This window comes from Dipodomys spectabilis, unplaced genomic scaffold, assembly GCF_019054845.1.
Source record: "Dipodomys spectabilis isolate Male_0828 unplaced genomic scaffold, ASM1905484v1 ptg000140l, whole genome shotgun sequence".
NCBI lineage: Eukaryota > Metazoa > Chordata > Mammalia > Rodentia > Heteromyidae > Dipodomys > Dipodomys spectabilis.
In genome coordinates this window covers 22496104-22519034 of record NW_024870817.1, presented here as the reverse complement: position 1 = coordinate 22519034, position 22931 = coordinate 22496104, and the positions used below count along the sequence as shown (strand labels likewise).

The 22931-nt window shown below is 41.5% G+C and overlaps 1 protein-coding gene and 1 non-coding gene across 2 annotated transcripts in view; both read right to left on the bottom strand.

Moving 5' to 3' along the window:
* Dmgdh (dimethylglycine dehydrogenase) overlaps positions 1-11072 on the bottom strand; it is a 63947-nt gene extending 52875 nt beyond the window's left edge. The window contains exons 1-3 of the mRNA XM_042690908.1: positions 10910-11072; positions 6010-6184; positions 1325-1423 (exon numbers count right to left, since the gene is read on the bottom strand). Coding sequence (XP_042546842.1) covers positions 1325-1423; positions 6010-6184; positions 10910-10995 — 360 coding nt within the window. The 5' untranslated portion in view covers positions 10996-11072. The remainder of the gene's footprint in view (positions 1-1324; positions 1424-6009; positions 6185-10909) is intronic.
* Positions 8759-8885, bottom strand: LOC122117410. Its single transcript, XR_006149154.1, has one exon. It is a non-coding gene; the product is annotated as a small nucleolar RNA SNORA40 (small nucleolar RNA).
* Positions 11073-22931: the final 11859 nt, after the last annotated feature.

Genomic DNA, 22931 nt, shown 5'->3' with positions numbered 1-22931 from the left:
GTGCACCATTATAACTTAGACAAGTGCTTATGTGCACACTGAAAGATCATATGAAAAGAAAAAGACAAGCTAGGCACCAAAGCTTATACCTGTAACCCTAACAATTCAGGAGACTAAAATCTGTAATGATTCAAAGCTATTCCAGACAGAAAAGTCTGTGAGACTTCATCTCCAATTAGCCAGCAAAAAGCTGGACTGGAGGTGAGACTCAAGTGGTAGAACACCAGCATGAGCAAGCAAGCTGAGCAAGTACGAGGTCCAAAATTCAAATCTTGGTACTGGCAGAGGGGGTGGGGGAAGAAAGGAAAGAAGGAAGGAAGGAGATAGGATTGAAAGAGAGATTGTGAAATATCAAAATGTTGCACTGTTGTGACTGTGAATTGAATTAAACATGCATTTGCCATTTTTTGAAGTTCTTCCATTTGCCACCGCCCTGGGTTACAAAGATAAACAACACAGCCCTGGCCTCAAATTGCTCAAGATCTGTCAGGAAAACTAACCAGCCAAGAAACAATAGTTCTCCAGGTCAGGTCAGAAAAGTGTTTGCACAAACACTGTGAGAACCCAGAGATGTTCTGCCCTGCTTGGGAAAGAGGGAAAGAGTGTCATTTCACACCAAGGCAATAACAACAAAGAAAAGGAAAGCAATTAAAAGGAAGAAACAGTGGTTTGAGAAAGCTCAGCATATTCCATTTAGTAAACATACTAATAGGGAGACACACGGCAAAAGAAAATATGGGAAAGGCACGCAGAGGTGGGCCAATGAAGGTCTCACACCTCAGGCAATGGACCTTCATCCTGCCAGATATGGGAAGCTATGTTTTCAGCAAGAAAACAGGATGAAAATGTAAGTATCCTTTAGCCTGAGCAACTCTGCCTGCCACTTCATTTTGCAAGTACAAGTCAATATGAAAAGGGATAAAAATAAAAGTAGAGGCTTTGAGTGGTGTACTTTTCAAAGCTGAATTTCAATCTGGCACTCCATTGTCAGATCCTATGCAATCCAATTACTTACAGACTCTCAGTTCTTAGCTTACAGATATAGTAACTGGCTAAAGATATTTTTTAAAGCTGCTTTTTATTCACTCTTCATCAAAAATATTAAAACTGGTTAATTACACAGGTAGTACACTTGAAATTAGGTTGATTTTAAAGCAGGTTTTAAAGCAGACTCTGGAGCTTCTTTAGTTTTCACTCTAATTCCCTACCTCAGTTAACAGTACACACATCACTGGTATCAGACACACACAGCCACTTGGGATGACATGTCAAAACCATCAGACAGCTTAGCCATTTCAGACAATTCTAAGTTAAATTCACTTACCTGTCCAGTTTCTTCCTCCAGTTTCTCATAAAGCTTGATGCTATAATAATGTATTTTCTTCAAGTTTATTCCAGGATGAAAGTAAGTTGTTAAGCCTGCCTTAAAAGTAAAGAAGAAAGAAAATACATATAAAAATAACATTCTTAAAATGTTGATCATTTATCGTCTAAGCTATAATTTAGGGTTGCTAAGAAACAGAAAAGCACCAACCAATGCTTGGGATGAGGCCACAGTAGCAACAGTTTGAGTTCTGCAGAGCAAAAAGTTCGTGGCAGGATACTCAAAGTATGAACAGAGGTACTGACACATGCATGAAGCATTTGAAAATGACTAGGGAAAGGGTTGCCTGGAGATTCAGAAATAGGATGAGTTTGATGGGAGATTTAAGAATGTTTTCTACAGTTGAATATCCTTTATCTGAAATGCCTGGCACTATAGATGTTTTGGCCTCTAGATTTGGGATACATGGTAAAGAAAGAGGTTGGCATAGTTGCATATGCAAACATAATAAGGAACTTTTGGGATGGGACCCAAGTCTATGTGAAAAGAAATTCATTTAGGTTTCATATGTCCCTATACACACCTGAACTTTCAGGCCATTGTTTTTTGGTTTTGGTTTTGTTTGTTTTTGTGGTCCTGGGGCTTGAACTAAGCTTGGACACTGTCCCCATGCTTCTTTTTGCTCAGGGCTAGCATTCTACCACTTTGATCCACAGTGGCTTTTTCTGAGTAGTTACTTGGAGATAAGGGTCTCACAGACTTTCCTGCCTGGGCTGACTTCAAACTGCAATCCTCAGATCTCAGTAGCTAGGAGAATAGCTAGGATTACAGGTGCCCAGTTTCAGGCCATTGTATTTTATACAATATTTTAACTCTCATATGCGTGAAACAAAATCTGTATACACTGAACCACTGGAGGCCAGGTGTAGGATTTTTTTTTTTTTTTTTGCCAGTCATGGGGCCTGAATTCTGGGCCTGGGCACTATCCCTCAGCTCTTCAGCTCAAAGCTAGCATTCTACCATTTGAGCCACAGCACCACTTCTAGCTTTTTCTGCTTATATGGTGCTGAGGAATCGAACCCAGGGCCTCATGAAAGGCAAGCACTCTACCACTGAGCCACCTTCCGAGCCCCCAGGTGTAGGATTTTCTACCTTTGATCTTATGTCAGATCTCAAAACTGTTCTCCTTTTGGAGCTCAGATTTTTAGATTAGCAAAGCTCAGTTTATGTTAGGAAGAGTCTGAGTAAAACATGCAATGTGGGCTGCAGCCAGTGAACCATGGTTGCAGCCCCTTGACCAGCAAAGGGTTTCCCTGATCTACTCCCCACCTTTCCCTTGAACAGAAGTTCTCTTGCCCTTTCCTGAAATTGCCTATTTTAAGAACTAGAAAACTCCTTGTAATTAGAGCCTGCTGACTAGGTTGAATAGACTTTTCTGGAAGCTAAAGCAGCTCCATATGCAATAGTGGCACCCCACAAGTAGTTGTTGAATAAATGTGGATTAATTACCCTCTGGAAAAGATTTCTAAATATTAGGTATGCCAAGACATTTTTAAAGTGTTTGAAGATGATTTATTTATTTATTTATTTTGCCAGTCATGGGGCCTGAACTCGGCCTGGGTGCTGTCCCTGAGCTCTTCAGCTCAAGGTTAGTACTATACAACTTGAGCCACAGCACCTCTTCTGGCTTTTTTTTTCCTGCTTATGTGGTGCTGAGGAATGGAACTCAGGGGCTCATGCATGCTAGGCAAACATTCTACCACTGAGCCACCTTCCCAGCCCCAAGACTTTTTTTTTTTTTCAATTGTGGCAGTTGTAGTATTCAAAAAGAATCTAGGCAATGAAGCAAATTATCTTAATTAAGTATCTAGGACCTCATTTTGCAGCTAATTTACCTTTAGAACAAAATCTGTTGAAAATAAAGTCTACTTAAGGATATTTATACAGTTCTTCCACAGTAGTATTGGGCATTATGATTCTCCAAAGCTTGAAAACATTCCCATTAAATTTACTAATCATCCTTTATGGGCCAGAATTCCAAGGATTCTTTTACTTGTTCAGGCATCTGGACATTTGCACAACTATGTTTTTCACATGCAAAAATAAAACTCCTAATTCAATTTACTAGTCAGGGCATAACAGCATAACACAGAGTAGTAGAGTTTAGAACACTAAGTCAGGCTTTCTGACTCATAGCTAAGCACCTCATCTCCTTCTACATTAAATGCTTGCAACCCATGGATGTTTGAGGTTTAATAACAGGGATTATATAACCCCTGTTTTCTGAACAAGAATCCCTGGCCTTCCGGATCCCAATTTTGTCTTCAGTGTCTACCCTATCTGTTGATGAAATGGAAAGTTACAAATACTGGTGTGAAGTTCTGATCACCACCATATGTACCTCTCCAGCGCTCTCAGCCATATAACACCCAGGTGAAGGCAGACTTCCAGAAAGCTCTATTATCCATCTAGACTTATCCATGCCATACATTCTCTTCTTCCCCACTTCCAAAATTAGGACCTAATGATCTTTCATCTGAAGGAATCACATGGATTCATTTTTGAAAAAGTCTTATTCCAAATATTTAGCCCAACAAGATGCAGGTCTCAGGAGGCTGAGACCTGAAGAATGGAAGTATAAAGCGAACACAGTCAGGAAAAGTCTATAAGACTCTATTTCCAACTAATCAGCAAAAAGCTGGCCTGGACACATGGCTAGAATGCAAAGTGGTAGAATGTCAGTACATAGACAGATAGAAGACAGATAGCTGATAAGTAAATGGATTATAAACCTTTGAATAAGTTAAAAATTAATGAATCCTTTTAGCATGAATGAAGATTAATAAGAAGGAAAGCTGGAGTTAGAGTCATCAAACTAAATACAGCTAAACACTAAATACAGTGTAATGGATAGTGTCTAGTGGTACCAGTAGGAGTCCTAACAGTGTTCTCCCTAACAGTCCTCCCAACTTCCAAGAACCTGCCTCAGAAAGCCCTGAGACAGACAGACCTAACTCACCCTTTATCAGTAGTTCCAAATCCACTCAAAGGTTTGAGAGTAACCACTAAAGTATGCATATTTCTTTGTTTACTTGTGATATATAAATATATATTACTGTGTTAGTTGAGATTATAAAATGTGCAAAATCACTTGGAATGAATGAGATACTTTAAGTAAATTTCCTGTTGTTTACTGTGTAGAAAAGTCTTTGAATATTAAGCTTATTAATCATATTCTAGGAAAAGCTATGTGATTCAAATACTTTGTTATTAAACTACATACACCAGATTACAGTTTGAATCCAGCGGTGTGATGGCCTGATTCTAGCTTTGCTGTACTTGAGGCTGGTTTTAATGGCTGGTGCTGTGGAGAGTGATCCCTGATCCCTCCCAGTGATTCATGGACCTAAGAAGTACAGTGTTGTCTTGGCCATGCTCACTTGGTACTTCTTCCTCCAACCTTATACAAAGGTTTCTACTGACACTTGGCTGTAATATTCCATGTTCTCTTGTCCATTAATGTTTGTGACAAATTGGACTACATTACTTCTTTGCATGTATTTTAAATAACTGGGGCCAGATCCCACTGAAACTCCTCATTCAGTAAAATTTTAAATGGTTTAAAAATCTATCTCTTGCAGACAGTCATGTTGACTTATCCCTGTAATTCCAGCTACTCATGAGGTATGTTAGTAACATGGTTTGAAGTCAACCCTGACAAAAGCTTAATGAGAACCCACCACGATCAATAAGCTGAGCATGGTTGTGTGGGTCAGTGGTCTTAGCCATGTGGAAGGATCACAGTCTGAGGCTAGCACTAGGAAAACACCTCAGAGATCCTACCTGAGGCTCACTGTGTGAATCCTCATTTCAGACCCAGAGGCTCAATGCATGCCTTATTCCCAGTAAAACAACACAGAACCTCAGCTCACTTGCTTTGTGTTCCCTTTGCTTAAGGGAAAACTATTTTGCATAGTTAACTTTGATCAAGACACTGACACTTCAATATCTCTAAAACTGTTGTTGTTTTTTTAAAAGGAGTTGAGATTAAGGGTATATTACTTTTTATCCATTGGGGATCTTTAAGAAGCCAAATCCCAGGGAATCTTGTAATCTATTCTAAAATATTAAATGAGTGTGTAAATGAAAAAATAAGTCATTCTAATATAAAGGGGGTGATCTTCTCAACAATCAGGTATGGAGAGTTGTCAGCCATCCCTTTCCAATCTGTTTCTGCTGGCCTTGATTTCCTTCTGCTTGAATGTTCTTGGCTAGATAACCTCACAGCCCCTTTGCCCCGCCCCTTGCCTATTGCTCAGTGCTTCCTGGTCTCTGCTTTTACTGCCACCTCTTGGAAGAAACCTACCTATACCTCACCCTCTGTCATTCTGCACTTTGCTCTATGGTGCTGATTTCTCTCCAGCACTGCCTGGTGCTTTCTGAACTCCAAGAAGCACCAGGGACCAGGGCTGTATGCTCCATTCTCTGCTGCATCCCCACTGGAACATTCCAGGCTAGTTTGTTGATTCATTCCTTCCTGAACTATACTGAAGCGGCCTACTGTCCTCTATGGCAAAGGTTTAAGAGAGCCATAGAGAAATACAAGCTGGCTCTGGAAAGTTGTGAATGGGAAGGAAGCCTGGTACCTGATTTGGGGCACAGGACCCTGTGGAGGCTTTACTTACTGCGTGCCAGGTGGATCCAGCCGTGAGCTCCGATTTCTCCAACAGGACCACATCTTTCATGCCTGCTTTGGCCAGGTGATAGGCCAGACTTACTCCCACACAGCCACCTCCGATTATCACAGTTTCTGCCCTGTCTTTCCATTTTGTTTCTGTGGATGAAGAGAGCTTTTCCTTTCTGGAAGAATACAAATTTTAAAAGTGGTAACTATACCTAACTTTAAATGCAGCAGTGGTACTCACTAGATATTATGCTGAAAATGAACTATACAACTCATGGGTGAGAAGGGAGAACAAAAACTGGGAGAGAACAAGGGAAGGGGTGACAAAAAGAAATATACTCTTTACCCGACTTACGTTAACTGTAACCCCTCTGTACATCACCTTCATAATAACAATTTAAAAAATTTACCCAACTTTGTTCTGATTAACGTGCTTTCCCAGCCCCACTCTAGTGATTGTGATTTGTGTTTGGTTAGCTAGACACCCAATCTCTGACTAGGCAACCTGGGTTGGGGAGAAAGAAACAGGTATTTGGCCCATCTCATAATGACTCTGATGCTTCATATAGCTAAAGAAATGAAGAGTCTCTCTTTTTCTCTTCTCCATCACCCCTTTTTCCTCATGAAAGACTTCAATGAATATCTTTATTATGTTAAAAAACACATTTAGAACTGTTTTGTTCCATGAAAAATCACAAGCATCATTAAGTTGAGCACTATAACTCTCAGATCATCTTGGCCCTCCCATGCTTCCCAGGTGCAGTAGAATGTTCTGCCTCTCATTGTTCCCTTCACTTTGCACCTGCTTCTCTACCTTGCCTATCGTTACTGATTTTTCAGTAGTTAGCATTATCTTGTAGATCTGCACAATTAGCTGAACTATAAGCTTCTTCTTTGTTCTCCTCTGCTTTTTTTTTTCTTTTCTAGACAGGCATTTGAACTTGGGGCCTCACCCTTGCTAGTCCGGCACTCTACCACTTGAGCCACATTCTAGCCACTTATGCTTTATTTTGGAGATACGGTCTCTACCTTTTTGTTCAGGTGACCTTTAAATATAATCCTCTCTTCTCTGCTTTATACATAGCTGGGATTACAAATATCAACTACCACACCTTGTCTCATCGTTTATTTTAATGCGAAATTGTTCCAGACTTAGCCAAAAAAGTATTATTTCAATTGATTCCTGGATGCTTTAGACATAATTAAAAAGATTCTTAAGAGCATTTCTTTATTTTCTGGTGACACAGTAAATTCCAGGATTTTTGCTTAACTTAAATTTTTTTTTTGCTTAAATTTGTTTTGGTTTTTGTGCTGGTACTGGGGCTTGAACTTTGGGTCTGGGCTTTTCACCTCAAGGCCAGTACTCTGCTACTTGAACCACACTTCTACTTCCAGCTTTTTGTGGTTAATTGGAAAGACTCATGGACTTTCTTGCCTGGGATGGCTTTGAACTGCTATCATCAGATCACCACCTCCTGAGTAGCTAGGATTATAGACATGAGACACTGGGCCATGGCCACTTTTACTGGGTTTTAAATTACTTTAATCATTTCCTTGAACTCAATAAGAAAACAGTAACATATATAGAAATTCACTACTTTGGATAGAAATTCATTCTTAAATGGGCTAAAGATATCTTTGCTTGAAATCCATACAAAATGACCAATGACAACAATTTTAAAGGTTCTTTTGCTGTGTGTTCAAAAGAGAGACTATGATTTATTTTAATAGAGTGGTCAAGTAAAAGAAGAATAAAGAATATCAGTCGGGTATCTTAGGATCAAGCCTCAGTCCCTATCTAACTGATCAGCTTTCTTAGAGTGATGTAGATAAAGAATCTCAACACCCCATCTGCCAAAAGGGGCCACAAGCATTGTCTAGTTCACAGTATTCTTTCTGTTCAGTATGCCACAGTAGGTTCTAGACTGTGCAATATATGTATATTTTTTTTTGGGGGGGGGGTCCAATCGTGGAGCCTGAACTTTGGCCTGGACGCTGTCCCTCAGCTCTTCAGCTCAAGGCTAGTACTCTACCACTTGAGCCACAACGCCACTTCCGGCTTTTTTCTTTTTGCTTATGTGGTGCTGAGGAATCAAACCCAGGGCCTCATACATGCAAGGCAAGCACTCTACCACTGAGCCACCTTCCCAGCCCCATGCAATATATTTTTAAAATATCTGGACAGTTGTATTAAATCTTTCTGGAGTGCCAGGCACCAAACCTGGAATCCTAGTATTCATGAGGCTGAAATCTAAGGATCATGGTTCGAAGCCCACCTTAGCAGAAAAATCCCTGTGAAACTCTTCTCTTCAACTAATCACTCAAAAACTGGAAGTAGAGCTGCGCAAAATAGTATAGCACTATCCTTAAGCAAAAAAGCTCAGAGACAGCACCCAGGCTCTGACTTCAAGCCCCACAACCTATTAAAAAAATCCTACTGGAACTAGTTGAGAATATCCACACATATATTAAAAAATCAAATGGAGTAGAATCCATGGCAGAAAACAAAACAAAACAAACAACAATAAAAATATGCAGGTCAGACCTCCATTTCCTATATTAGAAACTGAAATATTTATTTGGCCTCTTTGGCTAAGTGTTTGTGAAATCAAAGATATTGATGTTTTGGGATTGAGTCAATACAAATTATTCAGCCAAAATAAATTAGCATACTGTTTTTACATCAACTTTAATCTCAGAGCCAACCTGCATGAGTTAACAATACATGCATGACTTCCAACTATTGTAGGAATCATAGTACTTACAGTGACCAAAACTCATACTCAACAATGAGTTCTGACTTGCAACATCAGATTTACTATTTCCACTTGTCTGTACGCTTTTGTTACAAATTAAACAAAGACATACACAAGTGCTACAGTAAAATATATTTTGAGGTAGTCCTAAATATTTGATTTGCCCAACTAGTTTCAAACAAATCAGCTCAAGCTATTAAATTTGTTTCCTTTTGTTCTCCATGGCATGTCACTATGATGGTAAGTGTTGTGATGTTTTGAGGTGTGCAAAGCACTTTCACATGGATTCTCTTGTTTAGAATTCACAGTACCTTGGGAGTTAGGCAAAGCAGACCTGATTATCTCCATTTAGTAGAGACACATAAGTGTTGGGTCACATCCTGTGTAACTGATGCAGAGGGAACTATAATTTGGTAGCTATTGTATTACTAGTACCAGACTAGCCTAGCACATCATAGCTACTAAGTAAATATCTATTCAATTGAAGGATGGATGGAATTCAAAAGTAGATCTTTTGATTCCAGAAATTAAGAGCATAGTATGTAAAATAATAATGGAGTCAACTGGTAACAATGTTAAGGTGGTCTTAGCCAGTAGCCTTCCTTGCAGACTGAATAATCTATTGACACTACCACACTACGAAGTCAAAAAGATGCTCCTTATTGTTCTGTTTAAATATAGAACCATTAAAATAGGAATAGCCACTTTCACCTGTCAGACTTAACAAAGACACACACCAAAATGTGCAAAGCCTAGAAGCCATGAAGATGCAGGAAGAGGCTACACTTGTAGCAAGAATATACTCACTTGCCATCTTTTGGAAGTTTGTTCATATTTTTCAATCTTTCAAATGCATATGATCCTTTACCTAGTAATAGTTTCTTTCTCAAACACTGACTGTAGAATCTCAAGTGTGACCAGCAATATATGCTTACAATTTTTCTTGTGCACATTTTTGCAGTAAGAAACAACTGGAAGCTGGACACCAGTGGCTCATACCTGTAATCCTAGCTACTCAGAAGGCTGAGATCTGACTATTGGAGTTCCAAGCCAGCCTGGGCAAGAAAGCCCCTGAGACTCTTATCTCCAACGAACTATCAAGAAAAAGTCAGAACAAAGTGGCTCTGTAGTTCAAGTGGTAGAACACTAGCTTTGAGCACAAAGAGGCTCAGGGAGAGTGCCCAGGCCCTGAGTTCAAGCCCTGGGTCTGGCAGAAAGAAAAGAAAGAAAGAAAGAAAGAAAGAAAGAAAGAAAGAAAGAAAGAAAGAAAGAAAGAAAGAAAGAAAGAAAGAAAGAAAGAAAGAAAGGAAGGAAGGAAGGAAGGAAGGAAGGAAGGAAGGAAGGAAGGAAGGAGAGAAAGAGAGAGGGAGAGAGAGAGAGGGAGAGAGAAAGAGAGAGGGAGAGAGAAAGAGAAAGAGAACAAGAGAGAGAGAAAGAAAGAAAGAGGGGCTGGGAAGGTGGCTCAGTGGTAGAGCGCTTGCCTTGCATGCATGAGGCCCTGGGTTCGATTCCTCAGCACCACATAAGCAAAAAGAAAAAAGCCCGAAGTGGTGCTGTGGCTCAAGTGGCAGAGCGCTAGCCTTGAGCTGAAGAGCTGAGGGACAGTGCCCAGGCCCAGAGTTCAGGCCCCATGACCGGACCCCCCCTCCCAAAAAAAAAAAAAAAAGGAACGAAGGAACGAAGGAAAGAAGGAAGGAAGGAAGGAAAAGAGAGAGAGAGAAGCAAGCAAGCAACTAGAAACGGTCTAAATGTTAATAAATGGACTGTTTAATTATAGTGTGAATATTGACAGGATGAAAAACTGTGCAGCAGCTGATTTTTTTAAAGAGTAATCAACATAGGGTGATATGAAACAATCTCCAAGACAAGAGAGAACTCAAAAGATAAAGTGAAAGTCAATCAGAGAAGCTGACATGAGCCTGCGTTTCCTTCCCACACCAGGTCTCATGGATAGAAGACCGCACTCGCTGTGGCCTGGGGAGGGCAGGGGGCTGGAGGGTCGGCACACAGGAGCCTTTCTTTCCACGCGGTTTCCCTTTGTAATTAGCTGATCATTCAGTGGGGCAATTTCAAGCCCATTTCGCGGAGACTGAGGCGCTCCTAACTCTGAAGGCTGATCCACCACCAGTTCCCAGCCCTACTCACCCTTCTGGGCTGCCCACCGAGCGCAGGCGCCCGGGGCAGCTGGGCAGCGGGAGCCCCCGCAGCCGCTGCACGCCCCTGCGGAGCATGGCGAGCCGGAGGCCAGGCTGAAGGCACCTTATCCGCGCAGACACCTGCTGCGACGCCCCGGGAAGCCTGCGGCACTGACCCCGCGCCTCCGCGGTCAGACCCTCTCCCCACCCCCAGCAAGGGGCGGGACCCTGGACACCAGAGTGCCCGGGGATCTGCGCCCTCAGAACCACGGCACCGTGACAGCAGCCAGAGGCCCCCGCGCCAAGGTGAGTTTCCTTCCTTGTTTCCTTTGCGAATCTCTGATCGCTGCTCTCTGAGCCGCTCAAGTTCAGATCCCCCGGGCCAAACCCTGAGTCCTTAGCAAGGTGGGGGTGAGAACGAGCTCGGAGCCTCGGTTTATCCAGACATGAGGAGGTTAACGTGCATGGAGCCCTTACTCAGTGCCAAGCACCGCACAGGGTACTTTTCGGGTTAGGAAATAGAAACACAGTCAGGCGACCCGCTCAGGGTCACTGATCTGGTGGAAGAACTTCCCGGCTCACGCTGGGAACCGCCCCCCCCCCCCCCCCCCCCCGTGCAAACCATGGTTTTCCACCTTGCACCCCTGCTGGTCCCAAGTTTCTCTCTGGTTTTGGCAAAAGTGGCAGCCAGGCTCTGGGAGTCCTTGGCTGGTCTGTAATCAGCAAGAACACCCCCTCTCCCAAGTCTCAGGAGTGGTGGGTGCTGGGTCTCTCTGTCTTCATCACCAAGCTGTCAGTTCTCAACTCCTGGTCCCCTGTGTTGGGACTGTGGGGGAGGGGATCGTGGATAACTAAGCAAAATTAGAAAGGCTATGAACCTGGAGCAAGAACATCCCAGCACCTCTCAAAGCAATCCACCTGAGCCTCATAATCCAGAACGGGGGAGTGGTGAGATATAGGCATAGAGACATGAACCACTGGCTTAGTAACACTACAAAGAGAAATAGCCAAGGTACAAGTAATAAGGAACTTTAAATAAGTTTCCATCAATTAGTAGGCAACCATGAAGACAACTGAGAGCAGGTGAGGCAGTCTGGCAATGTTAGCAAAGATGAAATGTGTCTGTCACTGACCCAAGCTATACAAAACCCTGAGAGATACAATAAAGATAACAGTTATATGAGATGCGAACTATAGGTGTTTTTTAAGTCTTCAGATATGTTCTCTTGATTATAAGTAACAATGTGGAATTCACATAAAATAAGGTTACTAAGAAGATAAGAGACAGTGCTGACTTCTTTTACTAAATCTTTCTAATCCTATGGGTGTTTTTTTACACTTCTTTTTAATAGTCCATTTTTCCTTAAAGGTTTGAAAATTGCTCTGTCCCTGTTCAGTTCTTTTGAGAATTCCACTCTTTCAACAGAAAGATTGTCACATGCTGGTCCATTTTAATGTGTACCTACTGATTTAGAGGGTACTGGGAAGGAACTAATCTCACCTCTCTTCCCAGCTATCAGGTACATTTTAGGAATCCATGTAGTTGCCTTAGACAACACCTCCATGAGCACATGGGGGCTAGTTTGGGCAGACACAGCCTCCTCCTATCACAGGCTGAAGCTATTCTCTGAGCATGTGCACACTTGCTCTGAAAACAAATCTTAAACCTGGATATCTTTATCCTAGGTGTTGAAATCTGCAAACAGATGTAAATGAACCCCAGAGCTCATGGTCAGATAAAGCAGGTTCACTGCTGAACAAGAGAGGGGTGGAATGAAAATAGTACTAATTAATACAAGCACTCTGGAAGGTGGTTTGGAGATTACCCTCCACCACCACCAAAAAAAGCTAAACATAGAACTTCCCTATAATCTAGCAATACTACTCTTGGGCATCTACCCAGAATATTACAAGTCAGGATATAATAAAGCCACCCGCAGATCCATGTTCATTGTTACAGTATTCACGATAGTCAAGCTACGGAAGCTGCCCAGATGCCCTATAATAGGTAAATGGATCAAGAAAATGTAGTTGATAGATGGAATTTTACATAATGAAATTTTGATATAATAGAATTTTACTTATCTATCAGAAAGAATATTATGTCTTCGCAGGGAAATGGATGAACCTAAAAAATTCTGTCAAGTGAGATTTAGAGAGACAAATGATGCATATTTTCTCTCATATTTGGAAGTTAGATCTAAATATAAATATGTATGAAAACACATACTGAGTTATATACACACAAATTGACTAAAACATAGTCCTATTAGGGGAGGATTCCAGCGGTGTAAGTCCTCTGAGCAACTACCAAACAGTTTCACAAAGTAAGTACCTGGAAGCTAAAATATGCTTTTGTCAGGCAGGGAAAAGCAAGGTAATGGGGGCAGATCAAAGAAGAGAGGAAGGTTGGCAAACACAGTTATTATATTCAATGTACACATATGAAAATGGAACCATGTAACTTGAAAGTATAGATGGGATTGGAAAAGATGAAGAATGATGGAAGAGGTGACATTGTTCAAGATGCATTGTACTAATAATCTGTCTGGTTGAAACTCCTTTGTACAACTACTTAATTTTTTAAGAAAGAAAACTGCAAAAAAAGAAAAAGCAACATACTACAAGTTAAACCACAGCACTCTGAAGTTCTGAAGCTGTCATTAGCACACCCAATACAGTAATCCACTAAGTGGGAATATAACAGGAAGGGAGGGGTAAAGTCTGCTCCAAATTCAAATCTTTGTAAATGAGATATTTTTGCTGTGAAACAAAATGATGACTTTAAAATGTTGGATAAACTTCCAGACAAATAAAACTGTCTCAACTTTTGCTTGATATTATGAAGGATATTCTTTTTTTTTTTTTGAAGTTCTTTATATTTTATTATTATAAAGGTGATGTATAGAAGGATTACAGGGTAAAGGGTACATTTCTTCCTTCCTTTCTTCCTTCTTTCCTTCCTTCCTTCCTTCCTTCCTTGCTTCCTTCCTTCCTTCCTTCCTTGCTTCCTTCCTTCCTTCCTTGCTTCCTTCCTTCCTTCCTTCCTTCCTTCCTTCCTTCCTTCCTTCCTTCCTTCCTTCCTTCCTTTTTCATTAGTAGGTCATGGGGCTTGAACTCAGGACTTAGGTACTGTCCCTGAGTGCTCAAGGCTAGTGCTCTACCACTTTGAGCCACAGGGCCACTTCCAGCTTTCTGGTGGTCAACTGGACGTTCCTGTCCAGGCTGACTTCAAATCATGAATGAAGGATATTCTTAAATCTCTGGCTAATTTTATGTGGAAGAATGCAGTGGTTTGTGTTTTTTGTGTTTTTTTTTACTTTCCTTCTCTTTTTCTTCCTCAGGATGAAAATTCTAGCATATGGGACACACGTGATATTTTCAAACAGTCCTGTCTCTCTGCTAAACTACTGACATAGTCTAGTTATGATCTGCCTTTGGTCAGGTGCTAGAAGAGGAGGTAGGGATAGAGACAAATATGACGATCAAATGAAGAGCTAGGTACTTAACCAGATACTGTGGCACAAGTGGATTCAGGGATGAAGATACCAAAATCAAGCAAGGTACAAAGGAGCTTTGATCCCAAACAGAGACAGTCAGGCAAGGTTGGCTCTGGCTGCTTTGGGAGATCATTCAGGGCAGAACTCAGTAGACTTTTGACCATTTCAGTAACCCAATAGCCATGACAATGGGGAGAGATGAACATGAAAAATGTTTAACTGCTACATCTCATGTAACCCTGAGAACTGGACACTATAGCAATGCTTTTCTCTCTAGAATTATCCAATGTGCAAATCTGATTCTTAGTTGAAACAATATAAGGTTTGCTTTTCTTAACAAGAGGTCTAGAAGTGGGCCATCATGGGTGCTGAGATCACTACGGGATATCCATAAGAAATCAAGCTCTTGTGTGGCTTACATCTGTAATCCTAGCATCTCAGGAGGCTGAGATCTAGCGGATCACAGTTCAAGTCAGCCTGAGTAGAAAAATCCATGATATCCATCTCTGAAATAAATAGCAATAAGCTAGCCTAGAAGCATGGCTCAAGTGATTGAACAAAAGCCATGAACAAGGAAGCTGAGAAAGTGTAAGACTATGAGTTCAATTCCCAATATTGACAAAAAGAAGACAGAAAAGAAAGAAAAGGAGAGGAGAGGAATGAGGCTTTTTACCAATTGATTTCTCACATGTAGCTTTTAGTGGCATGACAGAAAGATGGTTGCTATACCACCAGGCATTATATTGATGTTTGGTCAAGAAGAATAAAAGGGACAAGAAGAAAGGGAGTAGGCATCTGTATCAGGAAAACAAAACTTTTCCCAAAATCTTCAGCCTATTTTCACCAATGTCTCATTAGCCAATGCTGTAGTACATGGCCAGGCTCCGCTGCAAGGGAGCGTGGGAGTTGTTTTCGTTTTTTAAGTTAAAGACATTGTCTCCTCCAACAAAACACATCAGCAAAGAAATGAGAATGTGTATTAGTGGGACCACCAAACCAGGTCATCACAAACAAATTGACAGAACAAATAAAGATCAGGGAATCAGCTTTTCAACTATAATTTGGCCCAGAGAGCATATTAATTAAGAAGAAATAGCCTCAGCTCTTTTGACTACACAAAATAGGTACTTGGCTTAGCCAGGAAAGACAGCATGCACAATCTCTCAAACACAATTAGACACAACTGTAATAAGATCAGAGCCCTAAAAGTATAACACCACTTTCCCAAAATTAGAAATTGCTTTTAAAGAATCATTAAAAACAGGTGGGATGAGGTGAGGAGAGCTTAGATGATTTTCCTTTGTCTTCTCCAGGGTATTTTGGAGCATCTGGACAATGGGGAGGCTGTGGTTGGGGATGGCAGCTTTCTATTCACTCTAGAGAAGAGCAGTTATGTGAAGGTGGGGTCTGGACTCCAAAAGCTGTGGTGGAGCATCCAGATGCAGGCTGGTGCCCAAACCACCCAAGACTCAATATGTATTTAAGTGACATTTTGCTTAAATCAAGGAATTAAAGCAGGAAGTTGGTGGCTTAAGCCTGTAATCCTAGCTACTCGGGAGGCTGAGATCTGAGGATGGAAATTTGAAGCCAGCCTGAGGAAGCAAAACCTACGAGACTCTTATTTCCCAATTAGCCAGAAAACTGGAAGTGGAGTTGCTGCTCAAAATAGTAGATAGAATGCTTTAGCAAATGAGCTCAGAGACTAGAAAAAATAGGACTGTGCTACTAGAAAAGTTGTCAAGATATTGAGAGTATATGTTGGAAAAAAAGGACTTTCTCTTTCTCTCTCTCTCTCTATATATATATATTTCTCTCTCTCCCTCTCTCTGCCTTTTCTCTGCCTTTTCCCTATTCTCTTTTCTTCTTTCTCTATATCCCCTCTCTCTCTCCCCTTTCTCTCCCTCTTGCCCTCTTTCTCTTGCTCACTCACACACACGTGTATCTTTTTGTATAAGTATTGTTAAAATAATACATTTAGACTTTATTCCATGAATACTTACCTTGTTGATATTCAAGTGTTTCCTTAAAATAGCAAAACTTGTTACTGCTTTCATTTTATGCTGCCTACTGGAGCACATTCTGTAACAGTGGTGAAGTAATTTACTACAGTGATTAATGACTATCACCAACCTAAAAGCACAGATGGCATGTTCTAGGGATGAGAGTCAAAGAAATGAACAGTTTTGCATCATCCTCCTGGCTGGAAAATAAAAAGAAATGAAGGAAGAAACTGGCATGGGATGGGTTGGTGAGATCAAATTGGAACTTTAAGTCTATTCTTTGCTCTGCATTCCTAAATTAAAGTAGAAAAATAAATCCAAAGAATGAGATGAGCTGGGAATGTAATTTTGAGTCCCTCTGATTTTATTCATACGAGCATCACATATCAGACAAACATGGGGGCCTGTCCTGGTCTCTACAGACCAGTTATATGATCTTAAACAAGTCCTTTGGTGTCTCTGTGGCTCCTTCTTTCATCTGTCACATGGGGCAGGATGTAACCAGTTGTAAGGACTGATAACCTAACCCATGTGAGTGGCATTAGTACCTAACAGCCATTACCACTGCCGCATCAGATACTCAGAGTTCTGTGGCAGACACAAAGGATCTTTCTGGTGCTATCTTATACTTAATTTTGGAAATTCTTAATTTTGGAAGTTCTTTTTGCTAACCCAGAAGTGCTAAAGGAGCAAAGATAAAGATATGGAGTAAAAATGAACATGATGGGGGGATGGGGGGCAGGGAGAGAAACAGGGATGACTCTCAGAGAGGTCTAGGACATCATTCGGGTTATTTCTTGGTTTCCCTCATACTTGTTGTTGACCTAGCCTGCTGTGGGAGACAAATCTTTTATTTTCTGTGAGTTGCCAATGCTTCTGGTACATAAACAAACTGCTATAACCCAAGAGACCAGTGGACCAACCAAACCAGGCCATCATCTCTGCATGTAACCCATCAGGCCTTGAGGCTGCTCTGAGCCATCCATTCTATCCTGAATTCTCCTGATAAAATGTATAACTTTCCATCATTATTGGGTTGAAAACTGGATTGATTGAAAGAGATAGGAGAGAATTAGCTGCTGGGCTGCTGAGAATGAGAGACAGAGAGAGAGAGAGAGAGAGAGAGAGAGAGAGAGAGAGAGAGAGAGAGAGCGCACCTCTGTGATCTTTCGTTTCGAATTTTAATTAGAAAACACCCTAGCTGGCACCGGTTCCTATAATCCTAGCTACTCAGGAAGCTGAGATCTGAGGATCTGGTTCAAAGCCAGATTGGGCAGGAAAGTCTGTGAGGCTCTTATCTCCAATAAGCCACCAGAAAACTGGAAGTAGTGCTGTGGCTCAAGTGGTAGAGTGCTAGCCTTGAGCTGAAGAGCTGAGAGACAGCACCCAGGCCCAGAGTTCAAGTCTCAAGACTTGAAAAAACCAAACAAACAAACACAAAACACCCTGATTCCTTTGCAGTTCATCAGCTTCACATGGAATTCTTGAGAACAGGATCCAATGTCATGCAGACATTCACCTTTTCTGCCAGGGAGGACAACGTAGAAAACAAGGTAAACCAATGAGACAGGATGGGAGAGAATATCTGTCCACCTACCACAAATAAAACCTCTTCTCAAGAAGCTAAAAGATTGACCTGATGTTTTAGACATTTCATGACAAAAATCTACAAACAATGCTGATGAATTCACCAGTAGCTCATGCCTGTAATCCTAGCTACTCAGAAGGCTGAGAACTGTGGATCACAGTTTAAAGCCAGCCAGGGCAGGAAAGTCTGTGAGATTCTTATTTCCACTAAATTACCTAAAAATCCTGAAGTGAAGCTATGGCTCAAGTGGTAGAGTACTAGCCTTGAGCAAGAGCAGCTCAGCAACAGTATCCAGGCCCCGAGTTCAAGCCCCAAGACCAGCACAAAAACAAACAAACAAAAATAACCTAAATAAAGAAGGTTTTCAGGCCCTTTTACGTAGAGGAGAGAATAGGACCAGAACAGAACAGGGCACTGGGAAGGCAGGACTTTCCTTCCAATGTATTTTTTTTTTAAAGAAAAAAATCTTGGCAGACATTACTTTCACCTTCTCATTTCACATTGTGCTTTAAAAAAAAATCTTTAAATTAGTTATACAAAGGATATTGTGCCTTTTCTGTTTTGTCTGTCAAGGAATGCAGTACTAGTCCAGAAGTGAAATTAGGTGTAATTTCCAAATTTGCCACCTATTGGCAGCATAACTTTATGAAAGACTCTTATTAAGTATTGGCTTTCTCTCTACAAATGGAGAAAATAATAGTGGTTATGTTGATAGACCTATTGGGCAGAGTAGATGAGATGGAGAATGTGGAAATACTGTGAAATATTTTAAGGTGCTGGGGCTGGGAAGGTGGCTCAGTGGTAGAGCACTTGCCTTGCATGCCTGAGGCCTTTGGTTCGATTCCTCAGCACCACATAAACAAAAAGAAAAAAGCCGGAAGTGGCGCTGTGGCTCGATGGTAGAGTGCTAGCTTTGAGCTGAAGGACAGTGCCCAGGCCCAGAGTTCAGGCCCACTACTGGACCCCCCCCCAAAAAATATTTTAAGGTGCTAATAGTTGTAAATGTTAATACACATTTGTTCATTTAACAAACCAACATTTGATGGGTACCAATAAAGGTTATATATTTCTGAGTTAGAGTCAATGTGCTTTGTTACAGCTAATGGGCCATATCTAGCATAGATAGAAAGAACATACAGAGGCATAGACATTATTTTAAAGAAGCTCATGGTTAAATATGGGAGGTGAGCCAATAAAGAGTTATTGACCTAACCAGGTGCCTGTGGTTTATGCCTATAACCCTAGCTACTCAGGAGGTGAAGATCTGGAGGACTGCAGTTCAAAAACAGTCCAAGAGACTCCATCTCTGGTTAAGCAGCAAAAAGCAGGGCTTGAGGTATGGCTCAAGTGGTAGAGTATTGGCCTAGCAAGCACAAAATCCTGTAGCAAGAACAATAATGAGAATCTAAAGTCACCCTTCTCAGAAAAGATTGTGCCCAGCTCTGCTGCTTTCCTCATAAATGTAGTTTCAAGAAGTAACTTGTATGACTTAATTCTCACGGATCCCTATGTTATCTGTTGTAGTCCACATCTAAATGCCAGGCTCTAGGCTGAACTCTTGTTCTCTCATTTCAGTGGGAAGACATAAATGCCACTGCCTGTGACCTTGCCAGGGAAGTGGCTGGCGAAGGTGATACTTGGGTGGCAGGAGGATTCTGCCAGAGGTCCATGTACAAATACCATCAGGACGAAGCTAGAACTTAAAAAAATAATTCTGACTACAACCAGGAGTTTTTGCCAGGGAAAACATGGACTTCTTGATTGCAGAGGTAAACCTGGTGTTCAGGGAATAAGATTAAGGCTATTTTCACAAGGGAAGTTTCATAGTTTCAACTTTCACTAGGGTATTGGACTGCAGGGTATCTTTGTTTCCACCATGTGGATGGGCAAAGGTTTGTTTGAGTGCACCACAGTCCAGACCAACATTACTTGTTTGTACAATTTCTCTAAGGCCAAAGGGCAGAGCCCCACTTTTGGCTTTCTCAGGTCTGGATAGTTGTAGAGCCTGGGATGAGAGGAAGGGAGCAGTAGCTCTGGAAGCATACTCTGCAAGGGAGAGGCTGGAAGGTGCTATGGGTGGGCTGAAGATAGTGAAGTATTGAAGCCTAGGAAGTAGCTGCTGCTCAGGCTCATCCAGGCCCCCAACAATCCTCAGTACTAAGTAGTTGCCCTCTCCTTCAGCCTGCAGGTCTTGATCACTCCATTTTTCTTCTTTCCCTCAACCTATAACACACACAAGGAACACTTTAAACAATCAGTCAGAACTTCTCATCATTGTCGCTGAGAAAAATCGACTTAAGTGAAGAAGGATTGATTTGGGTCCAGGATTTATTTATTTATTTATTTATTTTTGGCCAGTCGTGGGGCCTGAACTCTGGGCCTGGGCCCTGTCCCTCAGCTCTTCAGCTCAAGGCGACTTGGTTCGTGGCAGTCAGAAAGCAGAAAGAGAAAACGGAAGGAGCCATGGACAGCATATCCTTCAGAGGGTTGTCCCCATGAGCGATCTCGGCCAACAAGGCCACTTCCCTGCACCTCTCAAAGATATCATACGATTGGGAAACTATCAACAGATTAATCCATAGATGGAATACAGCTATTATAATCTGTAACTTCTCCATGGTTAGACCCACAAGCTAGTGACTAGGCTTTCAACACCTGAGCCTTCTGGGGAACACTTCATATCCAATTCATTACAATGGGTCCCTAATTGCACACAAATACCCATAATATTCTCTTCCCACTGCCTTCAAAAAGAAAACTCACAGCCCCTCATTTCCTGTTTATCAACAGGAAATTGTTATTGTTTAGGGCCACGCCCTCAACTCAAGTGTTTGAACAGGAAAACAGTGACCCAACTGCTATTTCCCTCAATGATTCCTCTCACTGTAATGCAAATCTTGCCTCAACAACTGTCCCAAGGCCCAGCATTGCCCAGGCCTCACCGAACCTCTGGAAGAGTCATCTGCAGAGACATCATGTATCACTGCAGCTGTTCCCCAGATGGGTGAAACACAGCTTAGATGATTTGGGAATGTCTCGTTTGAGTCCCTTCATCATTCCTTACACGTGTGCACTTGGCTTTTGCAAATTCCTAAGACTGAAGAGAGAATCAGCTGTGCATGTAATTCCACCTACTTGCTTTTGATGGGGAGGAGGATCACATTTGAGACCAGCTGGGACAAATGTGTGAGATCCTATCTGAAAAATTAACTAAAAAGCTCTCAACCATTTGAGAGTACTTGGATAGCAAGAACATGGGCTTCAGTTCAATCCCTAGTACAAAAAAAAAAGTGAAAGAAAGAATGAGAAAGAGGAAACAGGAAAATTTCTGCTGACTTTTCTCCACTTACCTTAAGGTCAGCTTTTCCATTATGGCATTGAAGCAGGTTTTGGGAGGCACCTCTGAAACTGATATGGATTCACAAGAGAAGATGTCCTATCCACAGTTGGCAAGGACACAAAGTGGGTGTGTCCTGTGCCGTGTCTCAATCTTTTTGTCAGGGAAATTCACTCTCCCTACTTCTTTATGGAACACTTATGAATATCCAACTAGAAGGGACATAAAAGTACTCTGAAATATAATGCACGATAAATTATTTTTTGGAGATTTTCAAGTTCCATAAAGTTTATATAAGTAAAAAGTTCAATCCTTTGAGACAATAATTTCAAAGATGCCATCATGGGCTGGGAAGGTAGCTCAGTAGTAGAGCACTTGCCTTACATGCATGAGGCCCTGGGTTCGATTCCTCAGCACCACATAAGCTAAAAGAAAAAAGCCAGAAGTGGCGCTGTGGCTCAAGTGGTAGAGCGCTAGCCTTGAGCTGAAGAGCTGAGGGCAGTGCCCAGGCCCAGAGTTCGGGCACCACAACCGGATTACCCCCCCCCAAAAAAAAAGATGCCATCATTAAAAAAGGAACTGGGTGGGGGCTGAGAAGGTGGCTTAGTGGTAGAGCCCTTGCCTTGCATGCCTGAGGCCCTGGGTTCGATTCCCAGCACAACATAAGCAAAAAGAAGAAAAGCTGGAAGTGACGCTGTGGCTCAAGTGGTAGAGCGCTAGCCTTGAGCTGAAGAGCTGAGGGACAGTGCCCAGGCCCAGAGTTCAGGCCCCACGACTGGACCCCCAAAAAAACCAAAAAACAAAAAAGGAACTGGGTGGGCATGATTTTTGTTTTACAAAGTCATTTCACTAGACAATAACCCTTGAATGAAAATCTGTATGTTATAGTTGAAGAAATTAAAATATTTACTCAGAAAGCTATTGTTTAGTCCAATGGTTTGGGAACACATTACTTAGTATTATCACATACTATATACTTGATAATTTTTATAACTTTTGCAATGTTTATGTTCTACCATCCAAAATAGTACTTTAAATTAGAAGCAATAGAAAAATGTGACATTTCCCTTAATGGAAGAAGCTGTGTGGGCCATGGAAGTCTTAAAGGAAGCAGGGAAGCCTGTGGCAGTGACCATGTACATAGGCCTGGAAGGGGACATGCATGACTTGACACCAGGAGAATGCACTGTGAAGCTGGTGGAAGCAAGTAATATGGCTTCAAAAATTTAACAAAGTATTAGAAAGGATAAAATAATGGCATTAGCAGGGAAATGGATGGAACTAGAACAAATCATTTTGAGCCAGATAAGCCAAGATCAGAAAGACAAACAGCACATGGTCGCCATGATATGGGGATGTCAGATTCAAACACAACAAGATGGGCAAAGTAAACAGAACTCAAGATAGTCATACACAGTGAAACCAAAAGAGGCCAGTCTCAAAAGAATAACATTAAATTGTAATACCTAAGCACCTCTTCATATGAGCATAAATAATATAGACTGAAAAGAACCCCAAAGACAAGGAAACAAAGGACTTCTTCTTAATTTGTTGTATTGCTTTTAGATGACTCTATACTCTTTATCTCATATATGGTGTATAAATGT